We start from the raw sequence: 25,847 nt of genomic DNA, 5'->3' as shown, positions 1-25,847 counted from the left end.
ATTGTACTAAATGAAATTTATCTTAATATAATGTGCAATGTTTGAACAGCAGAATGTAAGACAGAGAAGAGACTACAGCAAGGAACAAATTGGATAAACAACTAACAATTTTCAATATGTCCTATTAGGGTGAACAGAGGTAATATTAATTAGCAGACCAAAAAGTATATCTGCTGGCATCAGTGCACTACAGTTCTACTGACTTTACTTCATCAGCAAGGTGGTTCCAAGGGGAGTGAGAGCTTGATGAATTGCTTGGTTGGTGATAACCCCTTTCTGACAGAAAAATGTCAAAAGGAACACATTTAACCTTTCTCAGCCCTGTCCCCAAATATTAAGTTTTTTTGTATACGAGAAAGGAGGTTTGGATATTCAAACCCCCAAAATACCGGTGAGCTGGACCTTCTTTTTGCAAAATATTTGTGTCCTAATCCATATAAAACCCCTTACCTAGCTCGAGTCCATCATTTTGCAACAAAAACAGCCAAGAGGTCTTCTTTCTACTATTTTTAAAAAACCTTCTAGTGAACACCAATCCCATAGCAAAACCAGTTTATTTATCGCAAAGGGAATATGAGTTGGGAGTCGTATTTAATGACAAAGAGATCAAAAGGATTCACTTGAACTCGCACTTGTTATCTAGGTGTGTCAGATTCCAGAAAAATTTGTACAAAATAATGTTGAGGTCATATAGGACACCTAAAACTCTCTTCCACTTGGGTTTGTTAACCCATGACCTCTGCTGGAGATGTGGCTCAACCGGTGGCTCCCATTTACACATTTTGTGGTCATGCCAAAAAATCACATTCTTTGGGAAGAAGTTTCCAGAATTATTAACCTAGTTCCTAGTTAAAATATTACATTAACTCCTGCCACAGTATTGCTCTGGTTACAAGTCTTGGGCACCCTCTAAAAAAGGCTTGGCAACTGTCCTGATATGGGCCGCTAAACTAATGATTTCCTACCTTTTGCTCAGTAAAGCACTGCCAACTATTCCTGAGTGGCTTAATAAAATAGATCAGATATGTAGATTGGACGAAATGGCTAGGTGGTTAATGGTCAGACGGAAAACATGATACATTTATTAAAATGTGGGAACCTTGACATAAATTCAGGAAATAATTTATATAGCAGGTTTCGCAAGAAAGAGTGTGTTCCCATCTCTCTTGAAGTAAGCAAGTGTATTTAGCGTTGTTAAGTCCTCCTTTTTTTGCGGTTCTCTCCTTGTATTGTAGTTAGACAAAGTATTTTGCTAAAAAATGGTACCAGATTTGAGGTTATAGATTACATGTATGATGTTTTCATGTTTTGGCATCTGCAACTCTCTCGTCCCCCTTCCTTCCTTCTTTGTATTTCCCTCCACCATGTTTAATGTAATGCTCTTCACCACCTAACCCCTCCTTCCCCTTTCTTCCCCACTCAAGCCAATTTGTATACCATTGAAATTATTGTAACTATGTCAACTTGTATATAGATGTCATTTAACTACTACAATCGATGGATGACGTAGTATGACATTTCCAGTAACTGTTGCATTGGTTTAATAAAGTTATTTTAACATCTAAAATTCTGCAAACTGATGGAAAAGGGCTCACTAGTAAGGGTTGTACTTGTTGCATTATAGCCACAATACATCTGAGGACGCCACGATTTGTGGCAAAAAATGTTGGGGGGGCTACTTTGTTAGTGATTTTAGATGAGCAGTGTTGACAAACAACTCTATCAGGGAATCAGATAAAGTGTCTGGTGGTCAGTTAATGGTGGAATAAGATTACATCAGTCTTAGTATTGTGTGTAGTAATTCTCACCTCTCTCCCCCTAAAACGTTGAGGGTGGATAATAGGGAGATTGAGAATCTTTCCGTTCCCCACACGTTATATCGATGGGGGATCATTAGGGTGACTAGTGAACCCTTAGATGTCTCTGTGAAACCGAATACCTAGCTTAAAGTGTGAAATGTAATAGCTAGGTTTCGCACACAGAAAAACCATCAATACTACACAAAATTACACTATAACACTCAGTTCCTAAATCAGACTCTATCCCTTCTATGGAATGGAGCCATATAAAAAAGTGTGTCTTTGATAATAGTGACAACACCGAGCGATTTTGTGATTAGGAAAAGAAATAGAAATCCCGTTTCTGTGACTAGGGGAAAGAGATGTGGATCCTTCCCACTGAAGAACATGAATAAGTGGTGTTGACCCTCTCAATAGGAATTATAATGACAACTTTATGCTAACACCGAGAATATATGTGTACAAAATAATTACTGACTATATGATTCTTGAATACCGCTTGCTGGAATTTAGAAGCTGCAGCCAATCACTGTCTGTAATTTTGTTGGATGAAGAGAAATCCATCTTGTATACATATCAATAAAATGTCTTGTGACCAATGGGTATAGATGTCCCAATTGGACAATTTTCTTTTCTAACACGTGTTTGTCCTTAGGCACAACATCAGTGACAAGCAGAACAAGCAGTATATATGAAAATAGAGATGCCAGCCATAAAAATATAACATATAAAAAAAGTTCATTGGTAACAGAATCATGGGATATGCATGCATTGTCAGCCATACATAATGGGCCACATATGTGAAAGTCCTTGCGACTTTGCACATTCTTTTATCTGCAAATTGCTTGCACATGTATTCATATGTGTCGCACGTAAGCTTTTTGCATGCCACAGAAATTAGTCGGACCGTGCACCACATTTGTCTTGCAGAGTCCAACAGAAGTGTTAAAGTCTCACACCCATGTTAAAAGTGCTCAAGGACAAAAATGTGCTCAAGGACAACAAAGCAAGGAAACATTAAATGCCAGAAAGTAACATGAACGCAGAGCATAGGCTGCTGCTTAACACTGACCTGATATTTCGATCTGGAATGTGCCCAACGTGAAGACTAAGGTTTCAGAATTCATGGTTTATTTGGAGATGAGGGGTGGAATAGGAGATACCCGTTGACTAGTCATGGGGTGCTCCCCTCCTTCTTTACCTGTCCGTGTGCTATACCCAGGTTTTACCAGTGACCACATGGTCTTATAATTGAGGCCTTAATATTTCACAATGTTTACCTAAAGTCTGAATATTGTTGGCATCTCAATAATCGGGTTTATCACAGGTTCCTGGGTGTTTGCCCATACAAATAGAGCATATGTATTGCGACTTCTGTTCCATTTACGTCCTAAAATGGACACTGTAGACATAGCAGCCCAGGAAGGTCCATACCGTGCCAGTCCCGATCAGAAACTTTCAGTATGACCCCTCTTTCAATTAATTAAATTATCCCCTATATATATAATACTGCCCAATAAATAATAATAAATATATTGTGGCAATTATATTTTTCTTTGATTATGAATATTATATATTTGCCCATCCCCGCCACCATAATAAATTATAATATGTATAGCGTCCCTTCCATGATGAATTATAATGAATATTTTTCCCCCACAATGATTTGAGACACTTCCCATAATGAGTTATAAAATTATAGTGCACGGCATGTGTGTTGTGACCCCAGAACAATTGATTATTTAAAGAAAGTCTACCACAACTTATCTTTGGGGTTACTTCATGCATCGGCACTATGCCCAATGCAATGCCATCAACTACTCATTGCATAGTTACTCATTGTTATTCTATAAACGTTATTCTATAAACAAAAATCATGTAAAGAATAAAACTATCCTCATCAAACTACGGACCTCCTGGACAGGGCACCAACAATCTGGTCCATCTGCTAGCTATTCTTATGGCCCTTCTGTACATAATTCCTTAGGTTCATCTGCAAGCTTGATATAGGCCTCATGCACATGCTCATGTCTAAAGGTCATCATTATCTTATGTAACTGCAGGGCCATCTAGTTATGAACCTGTAATGGATTCTGACAATAAATTTACTGTTGTTACGTAAAAGAGTATGACTTATATATTCTTTGAATACACCATAAAATCTTTAGATACCAGGCCCTGCACTTATGTAGCATATATTGTCTGCTAAATAGCATGATCCATCGGCTAGGGACTAAACTCTCTGGAGACTAAAGGTAGCCTGCAAGCAAGTATCAGGTTGTGCCTGTGCTGCACGTTCAAAGGCACTGGTAAAGAGGGAAAAGAGTGATCTAGATCCTGGGTAAATTTTTAGCATGCAGGTGCATGTCTACATTCTCTGGAGCCAACTGGATGGAAATATGAAACACTCTCCATTGGCTTGCAAGAATACTAACATAGCAACATTCAATATAGCCTGCATTTATGGGTGTCCAATCTTCATCAGAGGAAATGACACATTATATGTCTGGAAAGCCCAAACCCCTCATCAGCTACCAGTACAAAGGGTGAACCAATCTGGAAACCTTAAAGATGCCTCCTTCCACAATGTTCCTATGGGCTTCAATCGCAAACAATCACAAATTGCTTTTGGCCAAGATCATCTTTTGACAAAGATATGTTTCCCATTTCATCCCCCAACACAGTTTTGAAATAGTGCAGAAAACTGAAACCCCTCAGTCATTCAAAATGATTCTTACTTAGTAGGTGGATTCATGTAATCCTCTTAAGGGGTTGTCCAGAGGTTTGAAAGCATGGCTGATTTCTTCCACAAACAACAAATGCTTTTCTCAAATATTGGTTTTGCTCATTAAAATTGAACAAGATAAACTATATAAACTATATAAATGAGTTATCACAGTAATCGTAGTGAACCAGAGAATAAAGTTAAAATATTATTTGTATGTTATGTTGAGCGGCAAGAAAAGTTCTAAAAATTTTGTTTGTGTCCCATATTTAAATATTTAATAAAATCTTGTAAATAAGCTACAGACCCCCCCAAATGAATTATCTATTCATTGTCTCTCAACCTGCAAATAATAAGCCCTCATTCTCATAACCAAAAAAATGTAATTTTTATAGCCTTCACAATGTGACAATACAAATCTGCTCTGAATGACGTTGCTTCTATTCCATGCCCGGCCGTGTGCCCATACAGCAGTCACCACCACATATGGAGTATCAATAAACTTGGTAGAAGTTGGGCATCAAACTTTGCAGAGCTTTTCATTATTTAATTCATTGTGAAAGTGTCATTTTTGAATGTATTTTGCTAAAAATTTTTAAAAGGTTTCTAAATCGCAGGTCCATATTGTTTTAACCCATGTGAAACACTTAAAGGGTTAAGAGACTTTTGAAGTTGTTTTACATACGTTGAGGTGTGTAGTTTCTATTGTGGGGTAATTCATGTGGTTTTACTATTATTTAGGTCTTTCAAAGTCACTTGAAAGCTGAGTTGTCCCTCAAAACTTGAGTGTTGGTGATTTTAATGAAAAATCGCACCTAAAGTTCTAAGCCTCATAATATCCTAGAAAAATTTGAGGACACTTTGTCATGGTGACATCATAAAGCAGACATTCCAGAAATGTTAGTTATCAATTTTTTGGGGGTGAGAAAGCAGAAGATTTTAAACTTTGAAAATGAAGAATTTTTCCAAACTTTTGCCAAATTTTCACTTTTTTTCAGAACGAAACTTATCACTTAAATTTTATAACTACCATGAAGTACAATGTAAGGGGTAGAATTCCGAGACTGTTGCACATCCAGAGGTGCTAAACATCTATTGAAGCACATTTTTCGGGGGTAAAACGGCTTGCAAATGAATTTAATAAGTGTTTGCGCTACGATTGTGTCGCACGCGACCCGTTTTGTGGTGCAGCTGTGCTGGCTTCCATTCGACACAAAGAAAGGGGGTGTGTCGTTGGAAGGTCTGACTGATTTAGACTGAACACGGTATTTAACTTTTAAATTGTGTCGCAAGCCCTAACACTGAGATGCACCACAAAAAAGCAACACATTTCTGATTTTGGGCGCACAATCTTAGTGAATCGCCGCACAGTGCATTATAGTCGGACAATGCACTTTCTGTGAACTCCAGTGACCGGTTATTTAAATGTCCCCCAATGTGTCATGTGAAAACAGTCTCAAAAACACATGTAAATGTTAAAGTGTTCCAAAGTTCTACCCAATTATGGTGACACATGTCAGATTCTAAAAATAGAGTCTGGTCATTAAGCTGAAAACAAGCGTCAGTGATAAGGGGTTAAGCAAAAAAGTGACCTCAAGCTCGAAATTTCAGGTCTTATTTTCTTTGAAATTTTTTAAAGACCAGTTCTGCCCTAGCATCTTGGGTACAGAAGCTATAATTCTCTTTGCCTTGTGTTTTCTGTTTCACCGAGATTACTTTCAGAGAAAGTTCCTTAAACCTAGGAACACACTTTATCTTCGAAACAGGGAAGCTTAATATCTAATTTGTCATGTCTCCTTAGTTGCTTATTTCCCAATCAAGAGTAAAGACTGCAGTTTAATGCTATAGGTGTATTTTTGAGTATGGTTAGTATATCTTCTAGCTTCTCTTTTCCTCTGAATTTATCACAGTCCCCTCTAAGTAAAAATCAGGAGCTGTTAATTTCATCACAGCTAAGAATCATCTTGTCTGGCACGCCATTTGTTTCAGTTCTGCTATTTTTATGTAGCAAAAACAAGGAAGAATTAGTTGGAGCAACTATATATTTGATGTCGGTGAACGTTTATCTCATAAGTGTCCCTTTGGAAATTCTCCTGCATTAAACTTTTAAGAGTGCTGCATTTTTCTTTACTTTTCACCGATAAAACATTTTTAATCTCTATAGTTTTAAAGAGTGGTAAATTGTGTTTCAATCTGCCCAATCTTTTGGCTCTTTTTGTATTATAAAGGATCTTTTAGAGAGCATAAACCCATTAACAGCGCACCAAAGATCATTGCAGTAATGCTGCACATTTTTATGAGCAATTGGGAATCTTTTTCACAGAGAACATGCACCGAGTTACAGCCAAATTGCACTTTTGATGGCTGCCTATGGAATTTGTGGAGAAATTTGACGATTATCACCACATGACAGAAAGCATACCCCAGTGAGATGAAATAACATCAAACAGAACTAGATATTACAGCAACGTGAAGCAAATTAGTAGTAGTAGGTCATTTTGTCATCCTATCCTTTCAGAACCAATTACTATTACTGAGTGAAGCTTTTTTATTAATACATAAGAAAGAAAAAAATTAAATAATGTAGGTAAACAACTATAAAGCTCAATACATTTTTCATGATTCGTTTGACACAGTACACTGGGGATACTTAGAACAAGTATAACAAAGATTGGAATAGATGGGTCTCTAGGTAGAGCAAAAATGGCAGTGTTCTCGGCTCCTTCAGCAAGAGTACATACCTCGGGTGTCATATGCATCTAGCTATGAGATTTCCCACAAGGGATGCCTGCTGTTTACTATTATCTTCCATTAGCTATGGAACCTCTGGCAGGGGTGATAAGTGTAGAAAAAAACATAACGGAAATATGGAAAGAAACATACAGTCGGCCTTTATGACAATGACTTTATCACTCCCCTCAGTTATGAAAACTCCCGACACTCACCATTGGGCTTGGTAACATCCAATCATTTGTTATCTATAAACCTGGTTTTGCCTATGGCCCTCTGTCTTGTATATGTTGTTCTTTGTTCTAAATGTTTTTTGTGGTGGCACTACTTTTGTAAGTGATTTTATACATATTTATTAAACATTATTTTTTATGTTAAATACCTCATCTTTTTGAATTTCCATTTTTTTTTTAAAAACGGGTTTATTTTACATTGATGGACAATAACTTAGACACATGGGGGGATATTTATCAGGACCTCTGCGCACCTCCACTGGCGCAGAGGCACTGAAATAATCGCAAATGTTAGCTTATTGCTAGCTTTTGCGATTATTTTCCCCAATCCGCCACCTTTACGCCAGTGGGGCGTGAAGGGGCATGAAGGGGGGGCGCGGCCAGACGGGAGTGGGCCGGCGCGGGGAGTTACTGTCCCCGTGCCTGCGCACTTGCTGCTGCCGGCGACTTTTCATACGTGAAAAGTCGCCGGCTGCGTTTTTTTCCCCAGGCGCTGCCTGGCGTAGGTTAAATGCTGCGCAGCTGGCAGCCCGATACATCAAGAGGCAGAAGCCTCTTGATGTATCGGGCTGCGAATTTGCAGTGGCGGGCACGAGCGCCAGCGTATGATAAATATCCCCCATAGGGGCATATTTATTAGTATATATTTATCAAGTGCTTATTGCTAGCATTTGAAATTATCTGCCCCCATCCACCACGTTCAGGCCTGCAATATCCTGCTGAGAATATGCACAAGCGTTCCCACGATAAATGTCCCCAATAGCTGTTAGGTTACATAAGGCATTTGAAAGTGCATAGCTGACAGTTCATCAATATCTGTTTTATCTGAATTACCTGATATTTAATACTTGTTGTGGGTAAGTGGACAACTAAGGACTTAATCACCTGTTCTGAAAAAAGCAATGGGTCTAGCGTGAGGAGGTCACTTTTGGCAGGGTTAATTTTGAACCCTAAGAGTCCCTAACAGTCTGAATTCTTTTATGTGTGTCATAATTCTAGGTATAGTCTCTATCTGGATTGTGAGGAACAGTAAAATTTTGTCCGCAAAGAGGGCGTTTTGGAATTGGCAGTTTCCTATTTGTATGCCCACATTTATTTCTGTAGTACAAAGGAATTTGGCTAATGGTTCTAATGTTTTATGAAACAGGAGCAGGGATAAGGATTTGGGCCTATCAGTTTTGGTAGGAATTCTGAGAGACGATTGGCTCGGATAAGTTTGTTCAATGCACATACCAGTTGTGATACAAGTAACATATATATTATACCTATGTAATAAAGTACAAATGTGGTTTATAAAATGGAATTTTTATGTTAAACACAGCTCATTCTTTAAAATAGCATATTAAGCTTCTTCATATTGCACTGAGCTGTGCTGTGGAACTTTGTAGTGTTGTGTTTCATACAAAATCATGCAATTCAATGCAATGTATGAGTTATCTTACAGGTAGGTTTAGCTTTGAGGTCTGTGGGATATGGAGCGTTTGGTGATAAGATGATAAGGTTTCACTGTTCCAACATTTACCCAGGAAAATATTCCAAACATTATGGTTATACATGATGCACAGTGTCCCTGTGCTGTTGTGCTGCCCGTTTCTGCCACGTCTCTATTAGTATATACAGGCTGGCACTGCCCTGTTTGTCTCTGTTAATATACACAGGGTGGCGCTGCCCTGTTGGTCTCTGTTACTATATAAAGGCTGGCACTGCTCTGTTGGTCTCTATTAATATATACAGGGTGGCGCTGCCCTGTTTGACTCTGTTAGTATATACAGGCTGGCGCTGCTCTGTTGGTCTCTGTTATTATATAGAGGCTGGCGCTGCCCTGTTGGTCTACATTAGTATACGCAGGCTGGTGCTGCCCTGTTTGTCCCTGTTGCAGTATTCTTTTTTTCAATTTCTGTATCCATACATGGGTTTCCAGATTTCTGCTTGCTGACATTCTATAGAAAGCAAAGATTAAGAAACCAAGAAGGAATTGACACTTTGGGGGTTATTTATCATTGGACCAGCTCCTTGGGACTGTTCTATGTCTATTTCTGGAGCTCCACTGCCATCAGATACATTAAAGTGGCTTTGGCCCTTTAATAAATATTCTTATGATCTATTTTCTGTCTGGGATTTTTTTTCCAAAAGCCTCAACTGCTGCTAGTGCAACACCATGCAAAGCCAGATTCATGACTTGAGACTTTTGCAAAAAGTCTCATAAAAAGTCTCAAACTTACTCCAGTCCCCTGCTAATCTATGTGCTGGGACTTTTTATGCTTTTTGAGACCTTTAAGGGAGTTTTGAAAAAAAAAATCCCAGACGGAAATCCCAGGAAAACCAATGATAAATAACCCCCAGAAAGTATATTGGAAAGCTGTAAAACTTTTCATTAAACAAACAATAACAGTGGCGTAACTACTGCCGTAGCAGCCGTTGCGGTTGCTACGGAGCCCGGGGATGCACGGTCCCTGCAGTGCTTTGAAACGGCCCATGATAAGTGGTCCAGGGATGCACTGCCGGGTCCCAGCCAGATCATGTCCCCAGGCCCCTCCCTCTGTGTCCCAACTACGACCCACATCTCTACTGGCCCGCTCTCCTGGATCCCCCTTGATAAATCAGCTCTGTAAGCAGAATTACTTGATAAACTGAATTCCACTTCATAATTCAGCTCTGTAAGTAGATAAGATTATGCAGATATTGCCTTAATAAAAAAGTTATTAGAAGACTTACCTGTTTCTTATCTTTTGGCTACCAGAGTGAGTATTGGAAGGGAAAGATGAATCCAAGACAAAAAAATGTGGAATAAAAGAACACAGGACCAATTTTTCATTCATAAACTATATAACCAAGATTATTGTTATCTTAAGCACTATTGATTTATGCAACTCGGTTAAAAGTTATACTTTAAAGCAAAGCTGTCATCACGAAGGGCATTTTTCAGTAATTACAGGTTCCAAAAGGGCATGTAATGCTCAATATAAATCATGGTTAGTTCTTAAATTGTTTTACTTCTTTACAATCCTTTAGTTTATCTTACCTGGCTCCCTGCCAGATTCCTTTACTGAGACCTGGGAGGGGGCACACTTCAAATCTAAAGGTTGTCTCAATCGCATCCCTCCTGCCTTCAGCTTTGCTTCTCATTCCTCTTCAAAACAGTCCCTCCCATATACTTTTTCTTCTCCTCACTCCCTCCGTTTAGATTGCAAATGCCCATCGTAGGACTCAGCACAGGATTCTGGCAGGGAGCCAGGTAATATACATGTTGAGAATTACATGACTTTTTGGAACCTGTCATCACTGAAAAATGCCCTTTGTAAGGACCGTTTCCCTTTAAACATGCTTTTGTGTCTTTTTGCTGGTATTCTTGTCAAGCAGGGTAATTTTTAATTAAAGAACATGTTGGATATGTGAAAAATATACAATAAACTATAAACAAAGTCTCTTTTTATTATTGTAAACATTAAGTACACAGATATTATGGCCATTTTGTATGCATACAGTACATATAAGAAAATCATCATTTTGAAACCCTACACACCAATAACACAGATAATACACAAAAAACTGTCACTGTTAATTTCATAACCCATTGTTCTTCATTAACCTGTAAATTAAATTAATAATGTTTTTTTCTTGTAAATACATGAGGAGTAATTCATTGAAACCATCTTTACTTGGCAGGACGTGGACATCTTTCCGCGAGTGATCTTTAATCCTTGAAGAGAAGGAAATAGTCCTTCGATTACTACTTGTGCCTTATGTTGCATTCAAACAAATCACATAGTAACATTAAAACTGAATGTCTCTTTCGATCCACAGACATATCTTTTAGGTTTTTACATCTGTAATCAAATGCTTTATGCAATCAATATTGTACATGCTCACATGAACCTCTAATGTAATATTAACACAGAAAAGCTTTTAACACGGTATTTTCAATACAATTTCATTGCTTTCTTTGAGAAATCCAGCTATTGTGACGACTACTACTATAAATAAATACAATGGAGATGTAATGGAAAAATGCCAGGGTCATCAAGCTCTATAAGCACCAGGTCAAAGGTTAAACAAGAGAAATGCCTGCACAGGGGACTTCTTTTGACAGCAGTAAGGGCAAGGTTATGGCAGCAGATTCATTTTGATTTTCCCGTATTGTTTATAGAGAAAGGTAGGAATTGCAGTGTACTTGCAAAACATTTGCCATTTTTCACAAAGACACTTTATATGTCCCTGTGTGGCAATTAATGATGTAATAATTATTGATTAATTATTGATACAGTAATAATTGTTACTGTTTGAACTTTTCATTTTTGGGTATACAATTTATTACTTATAAACTGTAGAACACATTAGAGTTATTTAAAAAAATGTTAATTGTTTTTGTTAAATTGATTTTCTTAAAATATAGAGGCAGTCCCCAGGTTACATATAAGATAGATTATTTAGGTTGAATTTAGTTGAATTTATATGCAAGTAGGAACAGGTATTTCTTTTGTCGCTGTGACAATTGGATTTTAAAAATGTTGTGCTGTTATGGGAGCAAGGATTATTAATAAAACTTCTTTACAGGCTACTTACAGCTGATCATGCCAGCCTGGGAATAAGGTAAAGCACTCAGATAACTTCACCAGAGGTCAGCGCTAGTAGAGAAGTCCATCAGTAACTACAGGTTGTCTGTAAGATGGGTGTCTTATAAAGCATACTATCACTTCATGAGTGATTTAGGATCAGAGCTCTGGGCTCAAGACCAATCTTGAGAATGGAGGGGCCTCTGATCAAAGTTTTCACGTCTTCCATGCATTGAACTGCGGAATGTTTAAACTGGTGGGGTGTGCTGCATACACAGAACACATGACCAGGGTTTTGCTGCGTAGAGAAAATCTTAATCTTAATTTCAGAAAAAGTGGGGGTCTGAGAAGTCATACTCCCCATAAACCATACAGTAATTTAGTTTCCTTAGGATTTGCTTGTATACAAGATAGAATAAACATTTAATTGCAGAGTATAATTGATATATGGACTGGGCTGCAAGAGTCTGTGCAAAACAGTATATATGTTTCTTGGTCTTTAATTCAATGACAGTGAGGTGCTAGCTCATTTTGAGGCATGGATGGGAACATGAATATTTCTTTCCATCTTCAAGTGGATACCAGTTATGTGTATTGAATAGTAAGCATTTACTATTGCCCATTGGATTGAAGAATAAATGCTATTGGATTGAATACGCTCCTATGTATTACATGAAACAATGGCATATGAAAAATGTAAGGAAAGAATACTAGAAGCTGAAGTTGAATCTCACCCATGTATTCGACTCTCCTTTATATCTGTGTTGACTAGTGCTTTGTCTTTGAAATCTATCCAGGAAAGCATTGTTTACTCTTTAAAATATAAGAACATGCTGATATTAGACATTTTAAAGTAACACATTGTAATGCTAAACACTAAGCACTTACCTGGATTGTGGTGACAGCCCCATCAAACATAGGATGCTATGCATACACCGCTGAGTACTGAACACATGATAAATAAACACTTGGCAGAAGGAGGAATAAATTCTGTTAAAAAAGCTGAAAATAATGACTTTATTCCGTTGCCTGTTATAAAAATGATGGATGGATGGCTTAATAGATAAAGTAGCAAGCATTCAATATAGGAACATAAGGGGAGAGCTGGTACACCATTTTCTGGCACAAGGTCAGGAATTGGGACCTCGCCCTTTTTTGTTTCTTCATTTCTATTTTTCACTCCCCTCCATCAAAAATCTATAACTTTATCTCTCTGGTGCAAGTTTGGCCATATGTAATTAACAAAGAGGTAGATCCAACTCTATCTCCCACTCCCCTAATTGCCTCAATGTTCGTCCAACCTGATCCCAAAGGGGTCGTATACCAGGGCATTCCCAAAAAACATGTAGCAGGGTACCTCTCTCCTCTCCACATGTCCAACACATTGGTGAGATAGATGGATGCATCTTGTTTAACACAACTGGAACTCTGTACCATCTCGATACTATTTTATACCCTTGCTCCTGTATATTAGAGGTGATTGAGGAACAATGTGTTAAGTTGTAAATCTGTTTCTCTTGTTGTTCCGTTATGTTGATACCAAGATTTCTTTCCCACTTCTCTAGAAAATTTGGGCTTGGAATTTCACTGTGCGCCACAAATGACATGTCTACTTTATTCTTTTGGTCAGTGCGATCACGGGGATACCAAATTTGTACCAATTTTGGGATACCAAATTTATAATGTTTTCATACATTTACAAAATTTAAAAATTTGTGTATAAAATGTTTTTTCTTATTTTGCCATCTTCTGGCGCTAATAACTTTTTTATTCTTTGGTGTATGGAGCTGTGGGTGGTGTCCATTTTTTGCGACTTTAGTGAACTTTTCAATGCTACCGTTTTTAGGACTGTAAGATCTTTTGCTAACTTTTTATTGATTTTTTTATATTTTTCAAAATGGCAAAAAAATTCCATTTTCGGCTTTGGGAGCTATTTTTCGTTACGGGGTTAAAATGAGACAGCCTCGGGTCTTCAGAAGACCCAAGGCCATTGTGGCGACTGATCGCTGCTCCCCAATGACATTACACAGGGAGTGACGCCCATGAATCCGCGGGCAGCTTTGCTGGCGGCAATTTGCGGGTGTTACCGGTAGGTCTTTGCTGCGATATGCAGCAAAGATTTACCAGCTATGGAGAAGGCTCAGCCCGTGAGCCCTCTCCATGCACCCGCAGCCGAGCAGTGATGCTATTACGTCACGGGTCGTGAAAGGGTTAAGTCAACTCCCCGCAATGGGTTGGAGGAGTTTGAAGGGGACTGTTCCGGGTAGGGGAGTGGACCTCTGCGGTGTGTTCATGTTCCACGCCTGTGCACTAGCTATAGCCTGTGCCCATTCCGCTGCAGGCTATAGGGCAATTCCACACCACACAGTACCTAGTGTGAGGGGTGGGGTTTAATCATACGCTATACAGAATCGCCCCATAGAGTTTTTGCATAATAAGTGTGGATCACTTCTTAAAATAAGTTTTTGGATAATTGATAATGATGACCTATCCTATGAGAGTCTGACATTCATCACATCCATAAATCTTTATTTATACAGCGTCACCATATTCGGGGCCTAACTTACTTTTAATATTTACCATTACATGGACATTTCAAATGATTCTGTAAGAGAATAATTTAAGGGATTTGGATAGATATAAATGCACTTATTTATGTTTTGGAATCTATGTGGTATAGTAGGGAGAGATCAATTGATAGCAAATATGGTTTTCAATGCCAAATATGCTATGAAGCAGAAGTGCAAAACCCAGTCCCAGGACCATACTGTCAAATTGCCCAACTTCAATGGACTGTGTCACAGGTGCCCCTGCGACCCATATCCCGGATCACAGGTGCACCCTATGCCTCCCTGTGCCCCCATAGCCAGCCTGCATGCCAGCCAGCCTGCGGTGGTCTCCGCGGTCCAGCGCATGTGTTCTCGTCTCCTAGGGGGCATGCGCGCCGGCTCTCTAAGATTTAAAGGGCCCGCAAGCTAATAATTGCGGATGGGCAGCCGTCTGTCCTAATAAATTCCTGCCCCTTCTAGATCTGTGTGCTTCTATGCCTGGGAGAAAGCTTTGTTCCATGCACTCTGCGATTATCCTGATTTCCCATTGTGACCTTGATTCAGTTCCTCAAAAGCCACAAAAAGAACAGAGGCATGAAAAATAGATCAAGCAAATAATATCTTTATTAATAGAAAAATATACCACAAAACATGCTTAAAAACCTTTAAAAATTGTGAACGAAGTCACAAATGAATGGCATCCTCGGGAAAGTGCTCGACACCTGAGGACGCTACCACGAGGTAGTGATACGCGTGGGGCATCTATCCCCACCACCCCAATCTCATGGCCTGAGCATTTAGGTATACAACTTTCTTATTTGTACATGGTTTTGTGCTGATCCTTGAATTGTGTGTCCATCCATTATTGTCTTTTTGTTGTTATCCTGCATTTGTATGGACTTGTTAAAAGATTTGATTAGCTCACCATTTATAAAATTTATTTCTGTACATTGTTGTATACCATATTGCGGCCAGTAGGGGGAGCTGGAGTTCCGGGAACAGTGCACATTATCATGTGTCGAGCACTTTCCCAAGGATGTCATTCATTTGTGACTTCGTTCACAATTTTTAAAGGTTTTTAAGCATGTTTTGTGGTGTGTTTTTCTATTAATAAAGATATTATTTGCTTGATCTATTTTTCATGCCTCTGTTCTTTTTGTGGCTTTTGATTACATATTTTGGCATGTTTTGATCAGTGGTTATTGTTGGGCAGTGCTGGTCCACCTCTTGTGACTTGATTCCCTGACTTCGCTCCTGAGCTGCCTGCCCTGACCTACAGCTACGTCCCCAACTCCAATCCTGTGATGCCTGTCTCGACCTTCTGCCTGTCCCCGACCACGCTTCTGCCTCAAGACTTTGTTCTACATGTTGGCCGCCATCTGTGGAGCAACTTGGTGGTACCACGCCGCAGCAAGTCCAACCACCTTTGCAGCAGGCTCTGGTGAAAACTGGGTGCCACTTAGACTCCACTACCAGGTGTCGGCTTACGCGGTGGTCCAGGGGTCCACTACCCCTGGTGCCTGACAGACTGCACTAGTAACCAGCACCACAAATGAACCAATAACCACAGTACAGCACAAAATTCCACCCCAGAAATAATGAATACAACAGCACAATACTTTAATACAAATAATGGTTTACATGAATAAATGCCCATGATTGAGGGAGGTAGCTTGGTGAATGAAGAAGTATAGAAAATAGGCTAGGAAAATCTGTTGTAATGCCAGCTCTAATAATATCTTGAACATTAAGGTGCCGAGACCACAATGTCTGAATGATTACAATTTACGCTAACACCGCTAATTATGAAACTTTTTTTGAGAAATTAGTGATGTGGCCCTTGCAATATATATCAAAATTCTTGAATGTTAGTAAAACTTTTCAAGGAAATCCGCAGGCCCGGGAGAACCATTATACACCGGTAGCACAAAGGTGTAGAAAGTACAAAGCTATAAATATTTAGGGGGCCTAATTGACAACAAATTAATTTGGCATCAGCAAGTGGAAAAACAATACAGGGGACAGAGCAATTTATTTTTTCTATTCGCAGATTGCGATCTTTTAATGAGAATAAGGTGATGCTTTACTCCTTCTACCACGTAGTTGAATTTAGTGCACTGGTGTTTTCCGTAGCAGCATGGGAAAACTGCATCTCAGTTAGGGATAGTAAAAGATTAAATAAAATATTTAGAAAATCAGCTTCAATTTTGGATTCAGTTTTTCCCCCAGAGCAGACAATAATACAAGAGACCCCAGAACAGACTTATAATAATGGAGAGCCTAGAGCAGACTATAATACTGTAGACGTTCATAAAAGAAGTAAAAGATAGTTGTCACTCACCAATACATAAAATATCCTTTATTAAATCTTTTTAAAAGTGATAACAGGAGAGAGGGAGCAGATTGGGAGCATGCATTTAGGACAACAAAACAAAAAAGTTATCCTGAGTGCACACTCCTGCTTTGCTCCTTCTCTCCTCTCTCTTTCATCATTAATGAAATGATGAAATAAATTATATTTTATATTTTGGGCAACTATCTTTTCTTCCCCTCTTTTATGATTGTCTTTAGTATTATACTCTGCTCTAGGTTTTCCATTATCAACACTTCCATCAGGGTGCAGGCCACAACTCAAGGCTCTGCTGGCTGAATGGGCTATGGGTTGTGGACCCCTGTTATAAACTTCACTGAACAATATGTGCACCTACTGGCTAGTTTTACTGTATTGTAATATTTTTTAAAAAACTGTTAAAACTTCCATACCTCCTACGTTCTTCTTCTTGAGACAGTGTCCTTTCCTTTTCTTGCTGCTCAAGCACTTCAGCCTAGAATTAAATAAACAGTGACATTGCTCAAAATTCTTCTGGCCTGGATGAGTCAGAAATAACATATCTACACAGTTTATGTTCCCCAAGGTGGCCCCACTAATCAAGTAAGGTTGGTAAGTCTTTAAAACACAAATACACTGATCTCTATCAATCAAAGGTTAAATGATTTGTGAATGGCTGTCTATTATTAAGTACCAGTTGTTGAAGACGACAACTGGTTCAAAAGATGTCTCCCAGAATTGTATATGTAAATTTAGGGTTGCTACTTATTTTTATATACTGGGATATGCATCTTTGTGCTGTTTGAAATGAAAAGGTTGCAAACTCGGCCTGGTCTGGGGGGAAAGGGATGGACTGCTTTTGACATCTTACGAAGTGACTTGAGTGGCATTAGATGGGCAAGGAGATGGTCATTGTTGGGTGGTGAAGGCAGTGAGTTCATGTCATTATTTCATCATACCTTTTCTTTTTATCTGTATATTTACCTGTTTTAGCATGACAAGTGTTTATTAATAAGAAAAACCGATTAAAGGAGAATATGGACTGATTGTATCATGAGTTGACGCAAAGTTGCTTATGCGCTGGTAACACTCCTTCATTGTAGGTATTATTGCTTCATTTCTAGTGTTGCGCTTCTATTATGTACTAACATAATATGGAATTGTCAGGGTCTTTATGCACTATGCACTTTATGATGTGATTATAATATTTCTCTAATTGTCTACTAACCATTTATGCTGCCCAGCACCTGTTGTTTGATGTTTGCTCTGTAACTACCCTTTATGTGATTGACTTATTTTTAATGTATACCAATAAATTTCATATTTTAGTAACGCATGCTCATCTTGTTTCGCCTTGTTTCGGTTATCTCAAGTGTTTATTAATAGCCTGGCTACTGTTCCTACTGGGATCACCATTAAAGCAGCTTCCACATTGCCCGAGACCTGGGTCACTGGTTCAACTCCAGTCTGCAAAACTTTATCTTGTGACCACAGACTCCTCACACTATTTGCACAGCCACACTAATTCTGGATGCACTGGTATTTACTGGCTTCCTACAACAAAGGCTTGACTTTTAAGTCTTTACCTGTTACTGGACAATAGTTATGCCGATTTTATGTTTCTGAACAGCATTGTGTGCTTCTTTGTGCTGCAACCCGAGTTTGAACAAGGGAACAAGGCATCTCCCATCTAGAAGTTACTATCTGTCCTGATGCTACCACTAAAGGTAGTAAATTGCCTAAAACCAATCAGCTGGAAGTACTGTAGAGCAAAAGCAAACATGTTATTTTAATTGTCTAATAATTATTAGACATGGTGTTGGAAAACTTTAAAGCATGGATCAGCAGCATCGGTCTGGCATTCTCTATGAAGAGCAACTGACAGGTGAGGAATAGCAGACTTTCTATATCCGTGGTAGCCTGTAAAATATAAAAGTCTACAACTAAACTGAGGATAACAAATAATCTGCTAGATATATGTAATGCAAGTAAAAGACAGAATTGTCCTACATGAAAAGAGCTTTTGATTTGTGAAAAAAATATTTTATTGGAGGGATGCTTTAAAAACAGTCTAACAACTTAGTAATTTTATTAACTTTAAAGAGAACCCGTCATGCAGAATAACCCCCCTAAACTAAATATATTTTCATAAACTGCCATTAGGGAGCATTGCCTCTATCCCTTCATTGTCCCTCTACATGCCTGTAAACCTAAGCAATGAGGTCCTAAAGTTGTATGCAAATGACCTGTGAAATGTCCAATGAAGCATTAGCATATTCAAGCTGTCCACTCTATTCATGAGTGGGAGGCACAGCCACACCCCCAGTGCATGACTGACAGCCTGTATAATGATGTGAGGCTGTATAATGATGTGCTTCCTGGTGGCCACGCCCCCTGCAGCCTGTGTGTGCATGTGTGTGTGTTTAGGAGAGATACAGCAGCTCCAGGCAGCCATGTTACAGCAGAACATGTCAGATTCTTGTGTAGCTGATGTCTGTGTCTCTCACCTGTATATTAGGAGGATGCAGCATTTACTATACATTACACACAGACATGAGCAGGGGAGGAGAGGGGAGGGGTAACAGGGGTGACATCTCTGCCTCTGACCATGTGACCAGCCTCATTTACATAATAAAGAATAGATGATTTTACAATGAATAATGTATGAAATAACTAGATAAAGGTTGGGATGGGATCCTTGTGAGCTGCTCCAACAGGTAGTAGAGACAGGACAAGTGACACAGACCTGATGACAGGTGTCCTTTAATAACTTGATGTAATATAATTACAGTTTACAGACATTACAACTTCATGTCTTTTTGGAAATAGCCAGAGGATTATCTGAAGTTGATGAAACACCAGGAAGAATAAAAGGTGATTTAACAAATGCTGAAGCCAGTCATAGGAATGATTAGGGTAATGCAAAAAAGAAAAATGGTTTGAAGGAAACATAAAAGATACATCACAGGAGAAGAGAATGATTGATGCAATGAGTGAAGAAACCTTGTGTGAAGAGACCTAATGTAATATTAAGCAGAGGAAAAATTCTGAGTCTTTCTGGTACAAGGATGGTAAATGTGAGCCGGCTGATGGAAGTTAATGCAATAACAGAGTGGTGGCAGATTTATAAATGCTTAGGAGAATAAAGGTTACCTAACAAAACTAATCAATTTTATGTGTCAGCGGCTGAGAAACTTATGTAAGAATTTCAATATACATGTCACACCAGTTGTATACCAAAATCAGGAACACTGACAGGGTCAGGATACTAAGCTGACTAATGGCTAGAAGAAAAACACAAGATGAGCCCGAAATCTATGAAACTAGTGATATTTTACAATGGTAAATAGAAGATGCAGTGAGCATTAATAATATGAATAACATTTAAGTTCAAGTCCTCCTTGTAAGCCTTGACAGGTTGACAGCTTCTGGGGTACATAGAGGTTACAGACATTCGTTTAAAGTGGACCCATCTCCATCACCTTGTATCCTTTAATACTGTAGGTGCCATTCTTTTTATTCTGTACATGTTGGAATTCTCTCTCTTTATTCCCAAGTAATCAATGTCATAATTTTCATATTTCTTGGGTCAGATGTCTGGGGCCAGGCTGTCTGCCTTCGCCCCTCACCATCCATTGGATAAATGACAGACACATAGCATATTGGGCACTGAAACTATGCTTATTAAGCTTTTTATTATCAGAAAGCCATAGGATGGAGCAAAGTCTGGAACAGTGCTATTTTAGTTATTTATGTATAGTGTAATATTGTTTTTTGCATGGCGGAACTTGGAAGTTGCACCTTTATTATATTTATGGGTGCATTTTTTAGGGTAAATTTTATAAAATTTCAATAAAGTGTCTGGAGAAAAGAAAGCTTTAACCTACTAATTTGCAGTATTTACTGTGCTTTTCAGAAGAACCTCAGCCTGTCTTCTTTATTACTGTTAAACAAGATTAATCCATAGTGCCATTACTAATAATGGAGACATTGAAAAATCTTGCCACTTCCAGTTAATGGCTACAAGCGGTAGATTAAAAATGAAAGTCCTAAATGCTGTTTTCACAAACAATACACAAAACTCAATACAACTAACCATGAGGAAATTTGCACTGTTGTAAGTGGAAAAGAGTTTTTACTTAAAAATACGGTATATGCCCAGTGATGTAGCATTGTCAGATTAACGCCTTTCAGCAATTTAGTCCGTGATATAAACTCATATAGGACTGCATGAAGATTTTATAATGGTAAAACTGAATTTCAACTTTCTTCCTTAAATGTTTTTCATCTTCTTGCATTCTCTCATTACTGTGTATTTATAACTTAAACCATATTTTTATGCTTAAAATAGTGTGGGACTTACCTTTAAACACCTAGTTATAATGGTATAATTTCATCAGGAATATTCACATGACCATATTCCATCTAAGAATTCCAGGAGGGAATTTATCACACTACGGCGTATGATAAAGGCCACTCCCCTCCCGCCCCCCAGCTGATACATCTAGAAACTTAGACCACTTAATGTATCCATTGGGTGGCTGTGCTGCTGGGCAAAACTAATCTAAGAAAGGTCATCTGAAGATGTCATAAATATTCAAAATACCCCTTTAAATCCAGGACTTGTGAAAGATTTAAGGACTTAAGGACTTTGGTGGGCTAAACGGCAGATATAGCCGAGTTGTTTTATCCATTTTTAAAAGGGGAAACATAATGGAAAGGAGATTTCTGTGCAGGTAGAATTGAAGGTAAAAGCAATGGTATTTTTTGTCAATAACAGAATAGCATGGAATTACCACCCACAAAACACCATATTAGCATCTGTTTCATACCATTTGACATCCTTCTTATAAAATACTTCCAATGAGATAAAGCATCTAAAAATGATGAGGCATATTTAGCAATAAAATATTTAGCACCAAAGACTCTCTATAACACCTTGCTCCACATTTATCAGTTGTTTTATAACTTTTTGAAAATACCTTTACAACACAATGGGGCATATGTAACTTTGTTTTGGTTTTTTTGCTTCTGGCTTAGAGTTTAGGATTTTAGTGATTTTGTGACTTTTTGAACAAAAGTCGCAAAAAGTCTTCTAATAGTTGCAAACAGCTTTCCTACCCTTGACAGCAGATATGGATTTGTAACTTTTTGTGACCTTTTTGTAAAAAGTTGCAAAAAAAAGGTGGCGCTAGGTGATAACTTGGACGCAAAAATGTTGCAAAAGTGCACATGTGCCACAGTACGGTAAGTAGCAAAAAAGAAGAAAAAGCCAAGCTAAAACAAAGGTGCATGTTCCCCACTATGTAACATTCCTGCATTTGTAAGCAAATACCTTTTTGCGTTGCTCATTTTTCATCTCTTGCAGACGTCTATCCTCTTGTTCCTTTTGCTGTTGTCTATAGGTATGATGATTTGACTGTAACACATATTACAAAGTGACTAGAAGCTATGGCCTATCCATATTTTATAAAGGAATAGAATCCTAAAAAACTGCATTGGTTACTTGAAATAGTGATTAATCACGCAGCAAGCCCCAAGATATCATCAGATAATTAAAAATGTATGTAGTCTGGCATGTTCTGTATTGTGCTGGGGCAATACGATTTTCTCTAAAGTGGTGAAATGGATTTTTCATTTTAAGTCAGTAAAGCCCAGTAGATTGAACCGAGAGTTTAAATGCTTTATACTCACTGAGAATCCACCTCAGCTTGCGTGGGCTCCTTGTGTTTTACATTATTTTAGTGCAGAGATTGTTTGTTTTCATCATTGAAGACTATTGACATCTTTACTTCCCTTAAATAATTTTTTTTATTTAAAAAGATCATGATTTTAATTTCCCAATATAAATATTAGTATTTTTAATTGAAATGGAGTCTAAATAAGGAGACATTAGATTGCTCATAATTTCTCTGTGGTTAGGGGGACTCATGTGAGTACTCCTTCCAGCCACTTCATCTCAATTAATCAACTATATATAAACAAATAAAATCCCATGGGTTACTATGACTTAGGCTACATGCACACGATGTATGCCGTCGTACCGTTGTACGGCGGGCATACATCGGCGCTTCAGAGAGGAGCAAGGGATGAGCACAGCTCACCACCACCCCTCTCCATAGAGTAACATTGGGCCCGGGGCCGTATCATGTAGAAAGATAGGACATGTTCTGTCTTTCTACGGGCTACGGAGCGGTATGGTGTCACACGCGTGCTGCACCGTACCGCTCCCATACGGTGCCGTGAGCCCATAGAAGTGTATGGGGGACGTACATCGGCCGTATATATGTGGGCCGTATATACGTTCCCCCATACAAGTGTGTGAATGTAGCCTAAGAGTATATTTTAGATGTTTTATTGACCTCAATGGCATGTACTCCGGGGCTTGATGTGACATACTCCAAGGCCCATCATGGCTATTTGGCATGGACGTGGTGTAAGGGGGTAAATATAGCAAATCTTGGCTGTACACCAGGAATTGCGGCTCTTTCAAGACCTGCACGTCAGCACAAACCTTAATAAATCCATCCCTATGTTCATCACTCCATAGCCCCCCGCCCCCCAGTTTAAGTGTAGGCCCACTTCATTTCCAGATTATCTATTCCCTCTGGGCTGGAAGTTCATGTGACAAGTTAAACAAGTTTTTTTTTTCACATAAAACTTCCTCCTGCTTCTTTTAACACAAACCCTTCAAAACAACTGTTTTGTGGGGAAAATAAAAAGACTACATTTACTTCTGATTAACAAGACAGGGATATCCTGCTAAGTATCAGTACTCACAAGTGTGGAAGAGATTGAGTGCTTTAAAACATAATTTTTATTAAAGTTCGAATTTTGTTAGAATGTGTTAAAGTTTTGTTAGAATAAAACACTGGGGAAGATTTACTTACCCGGTCCATTCGCGATCCATTCTCTGCCACTGATTTGTGTCTTCCGACGATTCACTAAGGTAGTGCGCCCGATGTCCGCCAAGTCCGCCGAGGTCCGCCGGAGTTCACCAAGCTAGGCTGGGTGCAGGTAAGTGCATGTCAAGCGACACATTTTTAAAAAAAAATACGGCGGTTTTTCAGAATCAGATTTCCGTTGCGTGCATTGCGGCATCACGTGCACCAAAAACCTAGGCCAATTCAGGGAAAACAGTAATGTTCGGGAAACACGTCGGAAAAACACGATTCGGGCCCTTAGTAAATGACCCCCATTGTTTTTATTACTTATTTTGTATACAAGTAATGATCACTTGACATAGCTTGTCAAGTGATTAGCACACAGTAGATCCTTGTAATCAATGGGAAGTTCAGGAGGGGTATCTCCTGGTTTTACTAACACCTCCTGTGTGGTATGATGTTGCTTTAACTTCTATAGATGAATGCCACTACAAGAGGGTACTGTTATTATCAGAGCAGCAATAGTGCAGCACAGCACAGTGTGTCTTCTAGGGCTAGAAGAAGCCGTTTTGTCCTAGCGAAACACGCATTGGGGTCACAGTGGTGCAGAGTAGTTTAGGGATATCAATTTGTGAGGGACAGAGCAGCAATTACCCAGTGTAGAACTTGCCTCCAGTGCTTGTGCCATTACTCCTGGCTATCACCAGTGCTGCTTGCAGTCCGTGTGAGATAGGACCAAGCAACACTTGAATGTCACATCAAGACTGTGCTGCACTGCTGCTGCTCTGATAACAATACCCTCTTGTAGTGGCTGTTACCCATAAAAAAATACTTGTATAGGTGACTTGTATGGGCATTACAGGTATACAAAATAAGTAATAAAAACAAAGCTTTTATATTTTAACAAAATATTTAATAAAAGTTAGAAAGCACTCACTATCCCCCACACTCTTATCCCCACCCTAATCAATATGATACAGTTACATATTGTGCAGTTAAAAGGAACCTGCCATCAGAAATTGGCCTAATAAACCACTATTAGTATATTGTCAGGTAGCATAACACCTTATAGTTTTTGTTTCTTTCATGGTCCTGTGTGGTGACATCATCTAGAAACTCAACTTTGAAGTGAGGGGTAAAATGGTTGTTTAAAGTCAAGGAGGAGGAGAGTTTAACACTGAAGTCAACTGTGAATGCCTGCTCCTCTGTGATTGACATTGTGCATCGGACTTCAGGAGGTCTGGTTGCTGAGGTCTCTGGATGCAGGACCATGAATTACAGTAAAGGGGATTGATTTAAGTACCCGTATTTTTTGGAATATAAGGCGCACAAAAAATCCTTAGATTTTCTCAGAAATCAAAGGTGCGCCTTATAGTCCAGTGTGCCTTACATATGAACTGAACTTACAGACAACAGGTGACTTGAACTGTGCACAGGTCTGCTACCTGCTGGTCATTCATCCTTATAATCAGGTGCGCCTTATATATGAACCTAGACCTTTTTGCAGGCATTTATTGATGGTGCGCCTTATAATTTGGTGCGCCTTATAGTCTGAAAAATACTGTAATAAAAATCTCCACCTCCTTGACTTTATACAACCAGTTTGCATCTCACTTCTAAGTTGATTTTCTGGATGATGCCACCACACTGGGCCATGAAAGAAACAAACACTGGAAGGTGTTCTGCTACTAGCCAACATTCTGGTAGTGGTTTATTAGGTCAATTTCTGATGACAGGTTCCCTTTAAATATACAACTGTAGAATCATTCACTTATATGCAAGGCTAAAAATCATACTGACTCAGATAAGAGTAGTTTTTATGCAATAACTTGTCTTAAAATGAAGTTTTATCTCTTTGTAGAAATCTTGCTGCTTTACATACAAAATTTTTATCAGTGCAAAAATAACATTAAATTCAACAATGTGTATTTTTTATACAATTAAACATGAAAAAGTTCACAGCAGGGATGCCATATATATTATACAGTGAATAACACCATGAAATAAAGGAGTTCTCAAGAATAAAGAAAGCTAAACAAAGGACT

At 38.7% G+C, this 25,847-nt stretch overlaps 1 protein-coding gene across 1 annotated transcript in view; it reads right to left on the bottom strand.

The window, feature by feature from the left end:
• Positions 1-10,883: 10,883 nt before the first annotated feature.
• Positions 10,884-25,847, bottom strand: part of EPSTI1 (epithelial stromal interaction 1) — a 73,940-nt gene continuing 58,976 nt past the window's right edge. Inside the window, exons 11-14 of the mRNA XM_072135267.1 lie at positions 22,254-22,337; positions 17,353-17,414; positions 12,775-12,853; positions 10,884-11,187 (exon numbers count right to left, since the gene is read on the bottom strand). Of these exons, the coding sequence (XP_071991368.1) occupies positions 11,182-11,187; positions 12,775-12,853; positions 17,353-17,414; positions 22,254-22,337 (231 nt within the window). The 3' untranslated portion in view covers positions 10,884-11,181. The remainder of the gene's footprint in view (positions 11,188-12,774; positions 12,854-17,352; positions 17,415-22,253; positions 22,338-25,847) is intronic.

This window comes from Engystomops pustulosus, chromosome 2 (assembly GCF_040894005.1).
Source record: "Engystomops pustulosus chromosome 2, aEngPut4.maternal, whole genome shotgun sequence".
In the NCBI taxonomy this organism is placed as follows: Eukaryota; Metazoa; Chordata; class Amphibia; order Anura; family Leptodactylidae; genus Engystomops; species Engystomops pustulosus.
Note: the sequence above shows the minus strand (reverse complement) of the source record. Positions and strands in the feature narration are given on the sequence as shown.